The 20706-nt window shown below is 30.3% G+C and overlaps 1 protein-coding gene across 1 annotated transcript; it reads right to left on the bottom strand.

Annotated features, from left to right (window-relative positions):
- Positions 1-1794: 1794 nt before the first annotated feature.
- On the bottom strand, positions 1795-5182 carry LOC100306709 (agenet and bromo-adjacent homology domain-containing protein). Its single transcript, NM_001248348.4, has 6 exons — positions 4804-5182; positions 4371-4438; positions 4135-4257; positions 3189-4016; positions 2874-3090; positions 1795-2755 (listed from the first exon to the last, which is right to left on the bottom strand). Exons 1-6 carry the CDS (start codon positions 5051-5053, stop codon positions 2217-2219), a joined length of 2025 nt encoding a protein of 674 aa, NP_001235277.3. The 5' UTR covers positions 5054-5182; the 3' UTR covers positions 1795-2216.
- Between the last annotated feature and the right edge of the window lie 15524 nt (positions 5183-20706).

Genomic DNA, 20706 nt, shown 5'->3' with positions numbered 1-20706 from the left:
TTATCCAAAAGTTTACTACTAGTCTAGCATTGGATCCACTAACCGTAGTAGGCCAGAGTACTTAGCTAAAAGTCAAACAAGTGGTTCCTCCTTGCGGACCAAAAACCATAAAATAATACAAATATGCATAAAAAATAAAAGTGCTCTTTCCTTCGTATCATATTCATTGGTCTATCGGAGATGACCCATTTCACTTCTGGTATGCAATTTACTTTTTTTTCTTCTTCTAAATAACATGTATATATTTTACTTGAGACAGTTCAATTTAAACCAAATATAATTATTATAAACGATAAAAAATTTAATATTTATTAATATAATTATATATCCAAAATTAAAAATTTTAAGATAATTTCACATCTATCGATAAAATTGGTCGTATATATGATCAAATTCAACACGGCAAAGAAATGCTGAACTGTGAATTAATAAGCACGAGTACCTTTTTTCTTTCTTTCTAAATTCTAATTGGATGTATCCATTGACGTATTTACACTAGGCGGCTATGACTAATTTAGATGATTGGGATTGACCAGCGGAGGAGTCGTATTCAACTTCATAAAATATCATGATACGAGAGGTTGGGTGATTTAAACTCAAATTCTATCGTCATTTTACTAAGCATTAATATCTGCGTTACAAATAAAACGGAGAAATGCGTAAATTTTTTACGTTTAAATTCTCTACTCTTTTACGTTTTTTTATCTCGTTTATAGCTATCAAAATGGTTCCAATCTGTCAATTGAGTTTCAAAATAATTAGCTGATATCCCGAGTTATTCCGACTTTTTTTCGCTTAATTACTATCTTAGTCTCTCAATTCGAAGAATATATTTTTTTGTCACTAAAATTTAAAAATATTTTTTCAATCCCTTTGATAATTTACTTTCTTTTAATTTACTTTTTTTTAGTCCTTCCCATAAGACACTTTATACGATTTTTAATATTTTATGATGATTCTTTAGTATTGACAATTTTCAAATATAAATTCAAATGGTTGAAAAATAAAAACTAATTTATGAAACAAGTATCAATTTATTATACTAGAAATTAAAAAAATAATTTATCAAAACTCAAGAAATGAAAATAAATAAGAATTAAAAAAAATACATCCCAAATTTAAAGACTAAAACAATAATTAAATTTTATTTAAAATTAATTTTGATACTAAAGACTAATTTTTATACTTATTTTAAAATTTATTAAAATTAATTTAACAATAAAATAAATTAATTTTTCAAATTAAGTCATAATATTATTTAATTTTGAATTTACATTTTGAAATTGTCACATTTATTAAAATCCAAAAAATAAAACATTCTTAAATTTCAGAAACTAATTAAATCCGTAAATAATCTCTTTTTTATCAAGGAAAGAGTTATTCTAAATTTATACACCTAATTCACAACTTAAATTGACTCATGAACTGTTTTAGATATATTCTTTAAAAAAATGCCATCACCCTACACCTTCAAATCAATCCACTACTAAGTGATAACGATAATATTTATGGAATTTTTTATTTGTTATAAAGTAATATTAAAAATATCAATTTAAACAAAAATTATGCGATATCGTGAACATAATTAACAAAAACTAATTTAAATAAATAAAAATTAATAATACAAATGACTTTCAATTTTGTACAAATTTTAAAATTTAATTAACAAATTATGTTAATAGTAATTCACAGTCATTTTATTACATTACATCAAATGTTTATCAACAATTAATCTTAATTTTAAAACTAAATGAAAATATAAAACTTTACAAACGTTAACTATTTAACTCAACATTCAGCTCAAAATATAAAAGAACAAGAAAATTGCTACTCTTATAGAAAGTTTTACACAAATTACATTGGATCATTTTATATGAAAAGAACACAATCTATCCTATAAGTCAAAGCCACCCTTGGTTATTCCACTACGTTACACTTTTTCCTATGCCAAAACTTGTATGGCATCATCCTTGCCTCCTTGGCTTCGATGCCACAAACCACAAAACTAATGAAAGGTGGGAAAGAAAAAGACTAACCTAAGATAAATTTCTCTGTTATCAAAGGAAATGGACGAAGAGAATAGATACTGGACGTGAAGATCTGGACAAGACAGGCATCGAAAAGATGCACTAAGGTTTAGGGGCTAAATACATGTACTTAAAAGCAAAGGAGTGAGAGAAGTAAAGAACCCGGAAACTAAGATATGAATCATGGAGTCACCTACACATAACCATGTTAGTTAAAGAAGGCACAACTGAAGAACTGAAGATGGAAGGATCCCCAACATACTTGCAGTCATCATGATCAACTTTCAATGATGCCGGGATCAAAAAACTGTCAGGAGCATTTGATTTCATAACATTCGGTGACCTTTTCTGATGGGTGTCAGTGCACCGTGGCTTCTGATATGAGGCGCTGCTTCTTCCACGTTTCCTCTTTCTGGTGGTCTTCCACCTTAACTGGGATGACAAAACATTCTTCAAAAGGTCTGGAACCACTTCAGCTTTTCTTGGTCTATCCTTATCAGAATCCAAGCAAGTATCCGATTGCCCAAATTGTATTCCATCTCTGGTGATTGCTCCAGTTGATTGGATGTTATTGGAATTGGATTTGCATGAGTTTTGTTTTGTTTTCAAGCTAGATAAAACAGAAGCCACAAGATCAGGTCTTTCCCTCACAAATACCCACTCATTCCCCACCCAATCTTGAGACTCTCTCAAGTTACCAGGACCAAATACCGACACCACTTTTTCCCCTGCAAAGACATTACCATAGGAATTAATCAAAAATAAAAAAACGAACTAATAATCTAAGTACCAAAAGAACAGTTACCAACCTAAGCTAATTAACATAGAAAGAGCAGACATTCATACCTGGGAAATAAACATGACAATTAGATTCCGAGTCCTTTTGAACAACAATGCCTTCCCACCATCCATCATGCCACCAAGCATCAACAACAAAACCAACATCGCCGACCCACGATAGTTCTCGTTTGTTGGATGGTGGAGCTGGCCGGACCATGGTCCTCCCACGCATTCGAAGACCCAGGTTGTCAGGCACTGCAATTCTGGAAGCTAAAACCCATTCCTTAACCAAAGAAAAAAAAAACTATATTAGTCTCCACATATAAACAAAATCATTCTCACACAAATGACTATAAAGATAAAAAGAAGGTTTCAACACACCTCAAGCTTCTTGGTTTCATCGACAGCATCCTGAATATCTTGATATTGCACCTTGACTTTATCTTTATTCTTCTTAATGACAGAAGCTCTGAACCAGCATCCTCTCATCCCACCGTCTTGAGAGAGGACCTCGACTAGGGAACCTACAACTAAATGGTGTGAAGCATGTTCATTTGTCCCTTTAATGGTTGCTGTCATGTTTGTGTGCCCAATCAGTTTCCCAGAATTGTTTCCAGTATTGATTTTGGTATTATTCTTACTGTTATTCACATTTTCTGTTTTAAGGCCAACCAAATCAACTGCTTCTTTGGCATCATCTGCTTTGGTAAGGCGCAGCCTCTTCTTAGGTCTGATAAAAACGGTAGTCATATGATTTTCATCAAGTTCCAGGTCATCATCTGATTGCCTGGAACTCCCACTAGACTTCGAGTCCAATTGGGTATACATGTACCTGAGAATTTCCTGTTTCCAATAACCCTTAATCTGTGTTATATCAAAGGGTTTCACATCATCATTATCGAACTGGTGGTTGCAGATGAATGGCTCTAAGTGAGTACAACGGGCCTCATTCTGAAACTTTTCGTAATGCCCAGGACTGAGGACGAAAGCCAATCCATCTATGCATTCAATACTCAGATCTTGAAGATAAAGAGAAAAGAAAACCTCTCTGTCACTAAAACTGTGAGGCAAAGCAATACCAACCTCATCAATTTTGTGAAACCAGCGCACCACAACCATCTTATTGCCTTTGGAATCCTCATAAAGGTCTTCCAAGTAGGCAACTAGACGCTTGTCCTCTTCTGCCAGAACAAATATAAAATCATGCACCTGAAAACATTTAAAACCGCAACAAAAAAAAAAGAATCACCAGAGTCAGGCTACAAATGATATGTGTGGCCAACAAAAAAACTCAATGAAAAGGGTAAAAACAAAGAACAGGACTCACGGATATCTGAAAACCATTTCTCTTATATGCCTGATAGTGCTTTCTTCTTTTCTTACACGCCCATGGCAACCCTATCCATGAGAATTCTTTTGTACAATTGCGCATCCTCTGCAATTGATTATCCTGAATTACAAACACAACAAAATTTTTTAATACAAAATAGATATTAAAAAGAGCCGAATAACAAACCCAGATAAACAAGATAAAAAGGGCATTTATGTTAGCATAAGCAATACCTTCAAGGCTCCAATTTCAGGTTCATAACCATGTTTTCCCACCATAGCCGCATCCCCAGAAGACGAATCTGAAAAATTAAAAGCAAAAACAACAAATTTAATTTCAATTACCTAAACCAAAGACACAGAAAAACCAAAAATTAAAACAATTATCAAACCTTATCACAGAGGTCACACGCAACGAAAAAAATCTCAAATTTTAAAACAAAAGAAAAAAATACGAATACATGATTCAATTTCAGATCCAGCTAGACCGAAAACCCTCAAAATCTGAGAAATCACAAACCAAAACCAGAACGAAAACCCAAAAAATAAAAAAATAAAAACAAAACGCGGAACCCTAAGAAATAAAAAACAAAAAAAGGCTATTTTTCAATAACAATAAAAAAGATGAGGTGAAGATGAATTAGAATCTTAGGGCGAAAGCGCGAACCTGAAACAATTGAATCCAACCAATTAACAACCTCTCTGCGCGACCTGAGCTTAAAGTAAGGCCGAAACGACGACGTGTTTCGAATGGCGTAGCGATACGACATGTGTTTGAGGCTCTTCTCTTTTCCCAAAACGGCCAGATCCGAGCCACCGCCTCGTCGTTTAAGCAAGTAATGAACCTCCCTCCTCCCCTTGTCGTTCGACATAAACACCTCCTCCCAGCTCACGTACTCACACGACGTCGTTCCCATCCACCCACTAAAAACGACGGCACAGCCTACGCGTTTTCCGAACGAAACGAAAAAAAGAAAAGAAAAAGAAGAATAACGAGCAAAGCTCCGAGGAGAATGAAGAAAGAAGATTGGAGAAGGAAGTGAGAGAGTGTTTGAATTGATATTTATATGTAAAAAAAAAACGCTGGTTCTAGGGTTTCGAGATCTGGGAGATGTATCCGACGGTGGAGATTGCCTCTGACGCAGGAAAGGCGAAGGAAGTTACGCGGGGAGGGGAAGTTATGGAATTGCCCCTGCCAATTTTGTTGGAATTACGGGTTTGCCATTTTTTTTTTGGAGAGAGAAATAAAAAACGCAAAGGAAAGTCGATGGTGGTGCCCGGAATTGCCGGTGGAGAAAGGAAAGAATGGGAAGACTCGATCTTTCTGGGTTCCAGCTGGACACATGCCAAAGTGAAAATGATGTCAAATTGGGCCCACCAATCAAAGAAAAATGAATTGGTTTGTAGTATAATTATTGAATTTTTTTAGGTTTAAATATTTTATTTTCTGTAGGTTTGTATTTTTATAATTTTGGGTTTTTAGTTTTTATAAGTCATGGTTTTTTAAGTTTGGTTCTGTAAAATATTTTGTTCTTTAATTTCTGTAAGTTTATATTTTTTAATTTTCATTTCTGTAAGTATAACTTTATGTGTACTATAAATAAAAAACTAAAATTTTAAAGGTACTAAAAATCATAAAAACACAAGCTTACAAGAATTAAAATTCAACAAAAAAAAAACTTACAAAACCAAAAATTAGAAAAACATCAACTTATAGAAATAAAATAATAAAAATAAACTTACAAAAACTAAATATTAAAAAAAGAGTCAACTTACCAACACCAAAAAACCAAAAACATATTTAAGCTTTTTTTTTAATACCTAATTCGTTAGAATTTAAACTAAAACTATTACACACATAATCCTTGATTTCTTTGAATGTTATTTAATTTTAAGTTTTAAAAAATAATTAGAATGTGTATTAATTGACTTTAGGGTGTTATAATTTAACCAGTTTTTTTTTTACTGGTATGATGCATGGGATAAATAATTTGTTTGTGTAGTTTTAGGTTGAGTTTATGTTATATAATATAGTTGTATAATTAAAAAAATATTGAATTTTGTATTGAATAATTTGTTTTGACATATAATAAATAAAATATTAGATAAATAATTTAATCTAATAAACGTAAGATAATATGTGTTACTATTAACAAAGTAATTAATGTTAGTTATAAATTGTTGTAAATTATTGAAAAGTATATATAATGCTTCATTTATTGTTCAATGTCCCAAATACCTTATAAAAAAATAAGTATAAAAATAATTTAGTATTGTATTAGAAGTATACATTTAAAATTTGGATGGTAATATTAAAAATAATGTATAATTAATATATAATTTTATACACAAGATGAACTATATTTTTAATTATAAAAAATCAAAACCTTCCTTATAATATGTTTCTGATAGTAAAATATTACAATATTACTTCTGTTTTATTTATATTTTTGCTTTTATTTTTTTAAAAAAAGAGTCAATATTTGTTTTTGAAAATTTATTGAGGACCAAACAATCACATATATAATATAAAAGTTATATACAATTAGTTTTGGAAAATTACATTTAAAACATAAACAAAATTCATGCATAATATGAAAAATAAACTTATTAATAAATGATTTTATAGCATTTTCACCTTATTATTTTTTTCTTTCAATTACATTAATAAATTTATTTCTGTTTTTATTTTTTTTATGTCTTGTTTTCTTTTTTATACAAAAATTTATTTCACAAATACAAATTTTTAAAGTAAAAAAAAAAAGAGTAGTAATCAACAATCTTAATAATGTTCAAATTCTTCGAATACAACATCCACACACTTACCATCAATTCAGTAATTTAGTGGTATTCTTTTTTATAGTCCATAATTTAGATAATTTGAAATCTTAAAATAGAAAAAAGAAACTAAATTCAAGAATATAATAATTTATATATAGATATTTTCAGCATATGTAAATGAAGAATCAGCAAGATAAAAATATAACACACCATTCATATAGATATATGACATGTTCTGTTGTACCAAAGTTGAAAAATAAAAGTAAAAGGAAATTAATAGCATGAATGAACATTTGTATAATTTATTTTAGTTGAATCAAACCATGGTGATCTTATATTTTTAAAGTTATCAATAATGACTTATTTCTAATATTAAGTAATGGGAGTCTAATCTATGATGATGGTAGAAGGTTGTATAAGGTGGAAAATTGTGATGGTAAGGAGTTATTCTCTTACTTTTAATGATTTTTTTTAGGTTTCAATCTACTATGGTAATAAAAGGTTTCAATCGACTAAGAATGAAATATAAATATATATATATATATATATATATATATATATATATATATATATATATATATATTAAACACATAACAAACATGATCAACAATAGTGTTCCAATTAAATTAAAACTGTAGTATATAAGGAGCTATTATGTTATTGTTTTTAAATTTTTATATTTCAATCTATATCAAATTAATAAAAATATATCAAATTTCATTATCTTGCCTAAACAAATTTCACTATTCCTCACGTTATTGTAACTTTTTATTTAAATTATGTGAATACGTGATAAAATAATGTTATCTAATCATATATTTCAAAGAAACTTGAATACATCACTAAAATGATAATATCGAATCATATACTTTCCTCATTAAAATATACAAAATGTTTGAATTAATTTATTTGTTAAAATAATTTTTGAAATTAATAAACAAATTAACAGTTATAAAAATATTTAAATATGAATTAACTGATCAAATTGTCTTAAATGTTATTTAATCATACATTAATAAGCTTTAATTATGAATTAAATGTTACAATTTAAATTGAATGATAAAAATAAAAACCAAACATTTTATAAAAATAAACTTAATTAAAAATGTTATTATTAATACATTTAATATTGGTGTTCTCTTGATCATTTTTGTCCTATGATTAATACAATTAGTTTACATTAATTAGTGAAATAGAATTTGCAAATAAAATATAACCTATCACAATTTGAATTAATTTATTTTCTAAAAAAATTTTAATTTAATAAATAAATTAACGATTATGAAAATATTTGAATATGAACTAAATGATTGAATTGTATTAAATATTATTTAATCACGCGTTACTAAGTCTTAACGATATACGAAGCAAACATTTTGTAAAAATAAATCTTACTAAAATCTTATCATTAATACAATTAATATTGATATTCGGTTGATAAATTTTCTCCTATGATTAATACTATTAACTAATAATTAATTTATACAATAAAAATTTTGCGATGCTCTCTAATTATTTATTTTATTTTTAACAATAAAAATAAAATATTTTGAAATAATTAAATAAATATATCAAATTTGTTGTCACATTAAATTTTGATCAAAGTTCACATGTATTTAAAAATGAAGACAAATTAAATAAATATATCAAAATGATTGAAGCTTATTATTTTTATAACATCACAAAAATGCACAATAATACATGTAAAAAAATTCATTGAAAAACACATAAAAATATACAAACAACATAATAATATATTCTAGTAAGGTCATCCAAATCAACATTCCAGAATTGTCTTGTTTTTCTTCAAGTCATTTATAGTACACAATTCAATTCATTTTTCAATAAGTGTAGCCTCTTTAATGTTCCTTCCCCAATTAACATCACAAGTGAAAATCCCATATTCATCATTCACAACAGTAACAAGGTAGTTTTTTTATACTTCATAATTTGTTTAATCATATTTGCATACAAATCCTAACAACAATAAAATTATTTGTTTCTCCCACCTATTATTGTATTTGTGAGAAACAAACAGATGTTGAATGGGTTTTTAGTTAATTATTTATAGATGTTGAATGGGTATGTATTAGTAATTTATTTAAATTTTGAATAATTTAATTTATCATTAATTATTAATTAAATAAATATTATATTATATATTTAAGGTTACGTAACATTTTATGCTATAAATTATTGCACATAAATTATTGAATTCATATATGAATTAGTTACATTAGTAAAATAATTAAAGATCATTTATTTAAATAATTAGTAAAATGTTAGTTTTTTGGTAACGTTAAACATATAAATTAACGCAAGATAAATAAAATGATAAATAACAGTTATGTTTCTTCCCATAATTCCGAGACAAAATTATAGTTACGTTTCTATTATTAATAATTTGGAGTATAAGATAAATAATATAATTTTAATCATTAATTAATAATTAAATAAATATAAATTATTAATTGTATTTAACTCATATATGAATGTTATCTAATGTAACTGAACATAAAAATATTAAAAAAATTTAAACTAATGTATGATTAAATAATATAGGATATTTGATCATTTAATTCAAACTGACTATGTTTTCATAGCCGTTAAATTATTTATTTATTTCACAATTGATTATTCATAATGTTATTAAATTAAAATTTTATTTGAAAAATATTTTTATCTAATTATTGGTATTAATTAATTGTAGTAATTATATATAACGGTAACATTATAATACATAAAATTAAAAACAACAGATAAAATTATAACCAAAAAATTAAAATTAATAACAATTTAATATATCTCCAACAATATCAACTTCTACACTTTGATTAAATAATAGTTAAGACAATATTTTTATTTAACCTATATTTAAATATTTTTCATGAACTTTTACTTAATATTGATTATATTATTGAATCATTTTAAAGTGGAAAATATATAATTAAACAATATTTTATATATTATGCTTACTAAATGATGATCAGGAAAAACCCAGGGAAAAAAAAAGGAATTCTTTGCATTTAAGATGATTAGTTGAAGTTTAAAAAAGGTTTTAAAAAATTAATTTGGAAATAATCTATTTTCTTTATTATTTATTATTTTGAAGGGAAATAAAATATATTTATATTTTTTATAAATAAAAATTTATTATTAACTTAAGTAAACATTAAAAATCATGTAATGGTTAAATTAAAGTGCACCATTTAATACATAAATATTTATTTGATTTCAAATTTCAAAATATAATATTTTTTCAACTAAATTTTGAGATATATAAATCTAAGAATAAGAAGACATTTTTATCATTCACACATAAATAGACACTTTAATATATTTTATATGTCCATGTCCCACATTCAAAACCAAATAAATTTTATTCTTCAAAAAAAATAATTGGTTAAAAACAAACATCAAAATGAAGTAATTTTTTTCATGTATTTTGAATACTAATTTATATCCTTCTAATGGAAACATTCAAAATCATATGCAAAAATTGTCATTCATTAAAACAGGAATCGACATCAAAGTCTCGTGGCACTAGTGACGTAGCTTCATGCGAAGTTTGTATGCCTTGGATCTTCTTTATCAATGGAGTCATTTGCTTCTTGAAGCTTAATGGCAGCGGAATGGAGAAGGAAGAAAGATGATTGGAGACGCCACTTCAAGGAGAAGATGAGTCAAGAAGAAGTTCACCATCATAGGAAGTCATGGATAAGAGATTGAAGGTAGGAGAAGATGAGTGGAGGGAGAAGGAGAGAAGGAGCACGAAATTTTGTGCCTCAAATGAGGTTTGAACTTTGAAGTGTAATTCTCAAATGATCAAAGTTGAAAAAAGTGCACACACATGGCATTTATTTATAGCCTAAGTGTCACAAAAAATTGGAGGGAAATTTGAATTTCTATATTTCACTTGAATTTGAAATTGAATTTGTGGAGCCAAATTTTGGAGCTAAAATCTCACTAATTATAATCAATGAATTTTAGCTATGGTTCAGCCCACTAATCTAAGATCAAGTCCAAGATTTTTCACTAAGTGTGTTTAGGTGTCATGAGACATGTAAAGCATAAAGGACATGCACAAAGATATGATATGACAATGGGTGTAGCAAGCAAATGCTCACCTCCCCCTCTAAAATTTAATTGGATTGGGTTTCTCTCAATTCAATTAAATTTATTTCTCAACACACACATCAAATATTCACTTAATGCATGTGAAATTACAAAATTATCCCTAATACAAAAATTAGTCTAGGTGCCCTAAAATACAAAGGCTGAAAAATCCTACATTTCTAGGGTACCCTACCTACATTATGGAGCCCTAAATACAAGGTCCAAAAATATGAAACCTTAATTTAATATGTACAAAAATAAGTGGGCTCATACTTAGCCCATGGGCCTGAAATCTACCCTAAGGCTCGTCAGAACCCTAGGGCCTTCTCTTGCATCTATGACTCAATCTTCTTGGAGTTTTCTATCCAATGCTCTTGGGGGGTAGGATTGCATCAACAAGAATCATAAGACCACATGAAAAAGGCAAAATCAAGCAATTTTAACATATGAAAAAAAATATAAAATACAACTACAATAATATTGCACAATATTTCTAGCTTCCCGTGGGCAAAAATAAAAGGCAAAGCTACAATAAAGACATGAAGTTGTCTCTTCTCGTCAAGGAAAAAAGAAGCATGAGTAGATGAACAAGAAACGTGCACTAGCCCTCACAAGAGTGTACCAAATTGTTAGGGTAGAACAAGTGCAAGCATGCTTTTCGAGGCCTCAAACATATTATCTCTAAGCAAATGCACACCCAAGAGAACCCAAGATCAAATAAACCTTGGGAAAAAGGCATATAAGTGTAGAATCTCATTCTTATTTCTAGGAAGACAATTTATATACCCAATGTTTTTTGACTGATCAACCATCTCAAGAAACAAGGAGGAACGAAAACATCAACATATAAAATTAAGAAACTAAGGAAGACACATCTTACAAAATAGATACTCAAGGACTTTGAAGTTACAAGCAAAGCAAATCAAAACCCATTGAGTAGCTAATGCATAAAGTGATATTCCAATCCTCACGAAGAAGATGACACAACCTTGAATCATATTTATCGAGAGAAGTGATGAAAGAATATTGGTAAAAATAATAAATGCTAGTCTTGAAAATGTGTATAGAGTCAAAAGAATGATATTGAAAACATAAGTCACAAATGAAAATGCAGGGCAACATTTATGGAAAAATTAATTTTGAGAAAGAAATATGGGATGATGAGATTTCAGATAGGTAAAAATCAAATAAAATTAAGATGCCAACGTCATAAAAGATTTGGCACATCATGAATGATATAAACATTAATTACTATCTTCGGCAATCATGACAAAGGAAATAAATAAAAAATACAACAAGAATCCTACAACTAAACAAGACAAAAGACAAGATTTCTAAAAATAATAATTCATTCTAAAGGTGGAAGACAATATGCAATTAACACGTTGTTTGCTTTGTCATAATCTGTCATCAATTGGATACTCAATTTTCAATGTCTTCTAAATCTTCCATTAAGTGAGTAATGGCCATCATTTTATAACCATTCCTATAGTAAGGAGGAACATCCATTTTAAGTTGTTTAATCTACTCCACGTAATCAATCTCTTTGAAGAATGTCTCATTAGCAACTTCCATCTTAGTAGCTTTAAGTTTTCATTCAAGGGAATCAATCTCGGAGACATGAGACTTTTTGGTAGAGTTAGCTTCACCACTAAGCCAACCATATATCCGCTCTAATGAGTCAACTAATTTGTTCAAGTGTTCAATTTGAAGTTCGAAAGATTGAATATATGACATAACCTCATTCTAATAAGAAAAATCATCACAATAGTCATAATATAAATCTTGAAATTGAGTAAAATAGATAATGAAATAGCAAGTTAAGTTTGTAGTAAAGACGAATTAAAAAGTCAGAAATGTTAACAAGCGCAACAAAATAACATCACAGCTAAAAGCTAAAAGGTAACAATTGTTAAAATATTACAATCACAACCAACATACCAGCCTTTCAAGATACCCTCCTTAAGACTAAAGTTAAGCAATTTTGTCTATTTTTACCTAATCAACATCTTCGTCAAAGTAGCAATTGTAGCCATTAAGTCAATAGGTTGCTTCTCTGCAATGGGGTATAAATAAAACCATTAATCATAGACTTTGTGGCATCATCACTTGGATAAGGGTCAGGAGTTCCTGTAACAGGGGGAGCGATAGGCTCAATAAGAAAAATTTCTTCACCCATTCCATGCATTGTTGAAGCATGATCAAGGCTTATGTTTCGGCTAACTAGATATACGTTTGATTGAGGGCATTGTTGAAAGAGTCAACCCCAATAGAAACAAAGTCCTCGTCTACTTAAGTGTACTTTGACTTTAACTTCAACAACTTGGCTTTGACCTCTGAAAACCTTTTCTTGTGCATAGTAGCAACATCAATTGACTTCTTAAGGGACGATTTAGTGCCCTCAATCTTGGTCTCAAACACCTTCCTACAGAGAACTACATGTTCATAAGCCAAAATCATTTGTTCAGCGAGCATCCTTTTCAATAGACAAATAGGTGATGGAGGTGGAATGACAGTCACCTTAGCTCCTTTAGAGGCAGGTTCCTTTTGAGCAGGCTTATCTTGAGTGGAAAGAATCACTAACTTGTTTGTAGGGAGATCCTCAAGTGTTTCCACTTCATCATTCACATTCTCCCAAACATTAGGACCATCTTGTGGCACGACATCATCACACATGTTCCGCAATGCTAGGATTATCTTGAGGTGCAACATAAGCAATTTCGCCATGAGTAGTCGGTGTAGCCTTGCTATGCGTAGTAGGACCTATCTTCACCTTTGGTTTAGCCTTAGCAACATTTTCTTCAAAAGCAGCAATACGAATGGGTTTGGCCATGTTAGGAACTTTCTTTTATCGGCATTGGCAAGCTTAATAGCTTGCCTCATCGCATTTGTAAGTTTGTTCTTCACCATTGGGTCAATTGAGGATAGTAAAAAAGATATATTAAAAGACAATAAGAGAAATCAACCCATAAATCATGTTAACAAAAATGTAAAATCTAAACAACAAAAATGTCAACAATATTACAGGCCTAACAACTTACCATAACCTTTAAGGCAATTCTCAACCTAAAACTTTGCGATGATAATACCATTTTCTGACATTACAACATCCTTAACTTGGTTGACCAAGGTGAGATCTTTGAGAGAAAGATCTTTTTTCATTGGGACATAGTAATTTCTATCTGGCTATAATGGCCTTGATTCCAGTAAAAGGGAAACCGAGGTTGGATAATTCCATCCTTACCATCCTTGATTGTGAAGAGAGTTCCCCACATTGCTTTGGTTGGACAAAGGAAGTTGTAGCTTATTTTCAAATTTTTGTATGATTCATCAAAAGCCTTAAACAATGATTGGATGCAGTGATTACAAAGATTCAACTAGGACTTCAATTCATCATTTGAAATATAGGGGTAAACTAGTAACTAAAAACCCTCAAATTAAGCTCAATCCCTTTCCAGCAACAAAAATGTACAAATGCAATAATGAAAGCCCAAGAATTATAGTGAAACTGTGAGGGATTGATGAAGGACTACAAAAGGATGAGAACCTTAGCTTGGGAGGAGTTATTACTAGATCAAGGTTGAAGAAACTACAAGAGGACATTAATATGAAGATGAACTCACTTATGGAGAAGGAAGAGGAAGGGGCTTTGAAGATAATAAATTTTAGCCAACTCTTTGATTAATAGTCATTTTTAGAACTCTTTGTTGGACTTTAATAATTTTGCAATTAAACTCATGTGTGAGTACTAACTTTATTTTAGTTACATTGGTAATTTTCTTTAGTGTGTTAGTTTGGGGCCTTGGCCCAAGTGCTCATTTTAGTGAGAGGAATAAATATACCTCTTTAACATTTTATAAGGACCTCTGGATAAATAGTTACAATTTTGGCATGTTGCTAATAGAGATAGTGCTTATCTTTGGTTCTTCCTTGGAACCTTGATTCTCATCAAAGAATTTCATTCTTTATGGCGGATCTACCTTAACTCATCAATTCATTTGAATTGTGGCATTATTCTTTCACTTCTTGTCTTGATCCATCTTTTCCTTTAGCCTTTTTTTTTAGTGAAAATTCCCAATTTAATGATGCTGTAATTTAATCCTAATTATGATTTCTCTCATTTGGTAATCAGAGCAAGGTTTCAACATGAATTTACTTTTGATTTGGTTGGATCATTTAATTTGAATATGTATCGGTGACTGTGTGTTAAAACTTGATTCGTGAGATTTCATCATCTGACCCAGTGTGTGAATTTTTGGTTGCGTCTTTATCTTTCATGGCTTGATCAATTTTTCGTTCATGCCAACAATTTGATAGTTGATTTGAATTAGGCATTGGTTGTTTGAAGTGCATCAATCAAATTTCAATTGGATGTGTGTCACCTACTTGTGGCATATTGTGTTAATTTGCTATAGCATTTTAATTCCATGCGTCGGTCTTCTTTTGAATTCATTCAGTGCCTTTCTCTTTGTGATTGCATCATATTCCAATTTGAGCCTAATTTTTGCTTCTAATTTCTATTTGGTGCGTCATTATTATTAGCATCAATTTGTATTGCTCTTGGTGCTTGTGCATCAATTAATTCCTTTTGTTTGCTATTGTTCCTTAGTTCAAATCAATTCCTTTCATGTGAATTTGTTTAGTGATTTTAACTGCTATTGGCACCACTTTCATGCTAAGTTGTGCATTTATTGTTTAAATTAATGTTTGAGAAGCTTGAATCATTTGTGCTTATGTTATGTTAATTGAAATTGAGTCAAAGTCTACACTTTAAGAGTTCATATGTTCTTCTTTATTCTTGAGAGTTGTGGCAAAACCCTTTTATTTGATCAATAAAAATTGGACTTGTGAGTTTGGGTGTTTTAAAAATATTGCAAAGTCGAGGATTTATTAGCAAATTAGAGAGACTGAAAACTAAAAAAAAATATTGGGGAAAAATTGCCCTATATAAAAAGTCCTTCTACATCATTACCAAATTCCTTGATTTTCATACACCTTTAATCCATTTTGTTGCTCTTGAATACACTTGTTCTTACACAATGAAATTTGTGGATTCTTAGTTTGTGTTGTTTTTAATCTTTTGTCTTCTAGTCTTTCCTTTTCTTGACGTTCTATTTTTTTGTTGTCTTTTTCATTTCTTCTAGCTTTAATTATTTGTCTTTAAATTTTCTTACTTTGGTCTTAGAGTTTTTTTTTTCTTGGCCTTCTTGAGTTAAACTTGCATTCGTGACATATTTCACATTGAATACTTTCTTGGATATTGAATTGAAGGTTCATCGTAAGAATTGAAGATAGACAAGAGTGGTAAAAGCCAAGAGTGAACATTATAGAAAAAGCCTTGAAAGTGTGATACATGAGTGTATCTTGAGTGAAACACTTACCTTGTGATGAATACTTTTAACAGAGTAATTCATTTTAAATGAGATATTAAATATCTGTCATTTTAAATTTAGTGTTTGGATAATAATTTAAAGGGAAATTGAATATTTGGGATTTTAATAGGGAGTTTTAATTAACAGAAAATGAATAATTTGAAATTCTCTTAAAAACCAAGGAATTTCAATTTCTTCCCGTACCAGTACCACTCCTCTTTATGCGTGCGTACTCACTCCTCTCTCTCAATCTGTCCTCAGAGGATCTGAGAACTCCAATTTTGACCCACAATCTTCCTACCTTGCAATTTCGACCCACGGTCTCGCTCTCTTGCGATTTCGACCCACACTCTCATTGTGCCACAATGGTTCATACAAGGTTCTTTTGATTTTCCTAAAACTCTAACGGTGGTTCATACATTGCAGAAGGGTTTCATTTTATTCCGTTAATTTGTGACTTGATTGGGTTTTGTTGATTTCTCGCTCATTAATCATTGTGCTTTGTTGTTGTTGGATTTTTCCCACAACGTCGATTCCATCATAAAGAGGCCTCGAGTAGCATACGACCTTGCACTGTAGGTGCTTGTGTTTATTCTTGAAAGATGTTTTCTGCTACAACATGAATCAGGGTGTATTGTAAATTTGTTAGGAACAAACCCTGGACTGTAGGTGCTTGTGTCTATTCTTGAATGATGTTTTTTGCTACAACATGAATCAGGGTGTATTGCAAATTTGTTAGGAACAAACCCTGGACTGTAGGTGCTTGTGTTTATTCTCCTATAGAGATTTTTCCACAAGCAAAAATGCCCACAGATTAAGTGTTAAATTGACCAATAAGCTAGTTACAGTATCAAATACTACTCCATTTTTAAAACTACAGATAGAGCCTTTTCCAAAAGAAAGAAAATTTATTCCCTTAGGTGTCACAGTCGATAATTTCTTAGGAATGTCCACCTTGTTTTGAGTTTTGTGAAATGCACTTTGATCTTCATGGGTCCCAATTTGTATAGGACTTTCCTTGGTTGTTACTATGTCTTGTTTCAGTGAACTAAAGCTGGGTGATAATTTTGCAAGATTGATGAAACTAATTCCGTTAGGTGGTATAGGTTGTTTTTCTACAGATAGGATAATAATGTACAAATCATTCATAGGTCAAAAAAACTGCAGCATTTTCTGCAATGTTGTCCAACATCTTTGTCTACTATTATTTTGTTGATCCTAATATACAGAACTTTGTTAGTTTTTTTTCTAGTTGATCATCTCTATCTATACTTTAAATTGCACTAGTATCATTGTTTTGCATCTTTTACCTAGATATTTGTTTTAAATCTCAAAATAGTATATACACATATTATCTTATATCATTATCATGCAGTTTGGATTGAGAAGCAATGGATCCAAGCATAGTTGACACTACAATTATTTCAAGAAAATGTAAAAGAGAAGAGTATAAGAAGATAATCTTATTAGTTGTTGCTTGTGTTGTTCATATGGTCATTGGTGTGGTGACATGATATCATAATAATTATTTGGTTAAGGAACCAACCCGTAATTGGGAACTAGAATGTCGCAGCTTCCTTAATCGTCTTTATAGAGGGACAGAGAAAGATTGCATGAACAACTGAGGCTTAGTAAAAAATCATTTTTTAACCTTTGTAGAATTTTACAAGAAAAAGGTGGATTAGTAAGAACAAGAAATGTTCCAACAACTGAAGCAGTAACAATGTTTTTACATATCCTTGCTCGCAACCTAAAGCATAGGGTAGTGCAATTTAGTTATTATAGATTTAAAGAAACCATAAGTAGGAAATTCAACAATGTCTTGAGAGTGGTAATGAAAGTGAGCAAAGACTATTTAAATTTTCAACCCTGTACTTTAGAAGGTGCAAAAGCAAACAAGTGGAGATGGTTTGAGGTAAGTTTATCAATTGTTAGGAGAGATTAGTTAATTATAAAATTTTCTTAGAATCTAAAAAAATTGTCTTGTTTGTAGAGATGCATTGGAGCACTTGATGAGACTCATATTCTGGTTACAGTTTCTCCTGATGAGAGACCTAAGTATCGTAATAGAAATGGTGATGTCTCTACAAATGTGTTAGCCACTTGTGGTTCAGATTTAAGATTTATTTATGTGTTACCTGGGTGGGAAGGGTCTGCAGGAGATTCTCGAGTATTACGAGATGCATTACGTCGTCAAAACAAACTTGAAATTCTAACTAGTAATATTTCTTGTAAATATTTTTTTTTCTTTTTTTTTGTCTAGTTTAAGCTTGTGTTTTTTATTTTAAACATTGTAGGTAAGTACTTTCTTGTGGATGCGGTATATACCAATGGTCAGGGATTTTTAGCACCATATCGAGGGACTAGATATCATCTCAATGAGTGGATTGGAAACACCCCCTCAAAGTTACAAGGAGTTATTTAATCTTTGTCATGCAAGTGCCCGAAATGAAATAGAAAGGTCATTTGGGATCTTGAAAAAAAGATGGAGTATATTAAGAACTCCCTCATTTTTTGATATAAAGACACAATTAAGAATTATCAATGCTTGTTTTGTGTTACATAATTTCATAAGAGACGAACAACAAACTGATTAACTTCTAGAAGTTCAAGACATCGAATTCTTATATGTTGTTGATGAAGAGTTAGTCCATCAATCAAGGGAAGGAGTTCAAAATAATGTCATAGATGATATCACAACTATTCAAACTATTGAGGAATGGACAAGATTTCAAGATACATTAGCTATGAATATGTTTGCTAACTATCAAGTTAGAAGAAACTTTGCTCAAGGATAGTTCTTTTTTAAATGTATTTTGCTATTGCAGACAAACTTTGTGTGCTTTGTTACTATGGTACTTTGCTATTGAAGATAGACTTTTATGTACTTTGCTATTGCATAAAAACTTTGCTTGAAATATTTTCTATGATTGTGCAGCGGACTAATCAAATGAATAAAGTAGGTTGTATCTAATATTTGTTATGTGTAAGTTAAATAAGTGACATTAACTTCAATGGAGTCATCTAATGAAAAAATGACGGGCAAAAGAAAAGTTTTAGGAAAAAATAATGAGAAAACAAGAAGTTATTTTACATGGAATTTGGAGATGGAACATGTATTGGCTGATGTACTAAGAGATCAAAGGAATTTGGGCAACAAGGGTGACGGAGGTTGGAAAAGGTCAGCATTGAATGCTGCAGCAGTGTTGTCTACAAGCTTCAATATTAATGTCACATCAGATAATGCCAAAAACCGTATCAAATTATGGAGATCATGGTATGGTATTGTAAGTGACATCCTTGACCAGAGTGGGTTTGATTGGGATGACACTAAGCACATGATCATAGTTGAGAATGAAAATGCTTGGAATGAATAGTGCACCATAAGTATTCTTTAATATATTGCTATTTGTAATTCAAAGTAGATTGGATTTGACTTTTTCTTTTTTCCAGTCGCATAAATCGGCTAAACCATTTCGATTCAAGGTGCTTCAAAACTGGGATGATATAGTGGATTTGTATGCTAAAGATAGAGCCATTGGTCATGAAGCTGAGACTGCTATAGATGTAATTCATGAAGATTTTGATGATGTCAAGAAGAATTAAGAATTTGCTTGAGAAAGGGAGAGAATGTAAATCATGCAAGCTTTGATGGTGTTGAGAAGAAATCACATGTTTGTCATCATCAAAAAGGGGGAGAATGCAAATGTATGTATACATGATTTTGATGATGTCAAAAGAAGAATCAAACAGGGCTCATTTTGCTTCAAGATTAATACAAGATTGTTTCAACAAACAAAGCCTTGATTCAAGATTTCTTCAAGATCAAGCCTTGCCTCACAATGAAAGGTTTCAAGTCATTCAAGGCACATGTAATCGATTACCAATACATGTAATCGATTACCAATGGTTTGAAAGTGTGTAATCGATTACACATCATATGTAATTGATTACCAGAGACTCTGAACGTTAGGAATTCAAATTTTAAATGAAGGATCACAACTGTTCAAGAAAAACAGCTGTGTAATCGATTACACTAATTCTGTAATCGATTACTAGAGAGGATTTTCAAGGAATATCGCCAACAATCACATCTTATCATTTGGATTTTGAATGGCCATCAAAGGCCTATATATATGTGTGACTTGGGACGAAATTGAAGAGAGAGTTTTGCTAGGCAAAAATGTCTTATCCTCTCAAAAGACAATGAGAGAGATTCCAAAAGAACTTCATTGTCAAATGCTCTCTCAAAAGAAATCCTTGGCCAAACACTTGCAAAATCTATAAGGATTCCTACATGA

Source organism: Glycine max, chromosome 1, assembly GCF_000004515.6.
Source record: "Glycine max cultivar Williams 82 chromosome 1, Glycine_max_v4.0, whole genome shotgun sequence".
NCBI lineage: Eukaryota > Viridiplantae > Streptophyta > Magnoliopsida > Fabales > Fabaceae > Glycine > Glycine max.
This window is presented reverse-complemented; position numbering and strand designations above follow the sequence as displayed.

Coding starts and splice junctions, on each gene's coding strand:
- LOC100306709 (NM_001248348.4), bottom strand. CDS start 5,053: ATGGGAACGACGTCGTGTGAGTACGTGAGCTGGGAGGAGGTGTTTATG. Junction 4,439..4,803: donor GTTGGATTCAATTGTTTCAG/GTTCGCGCTTTC, acceptor TTAATTTTTCAG/ATTCGTCTTCTGGGGATGCG. Junction 2,756..2,873: donor TTGTCATGTTTATTTCCCAG/GTATGAATGTCT, acceptor ATGTCTTTGCAG/GGGAAAAAGTGGTGTCGGTA.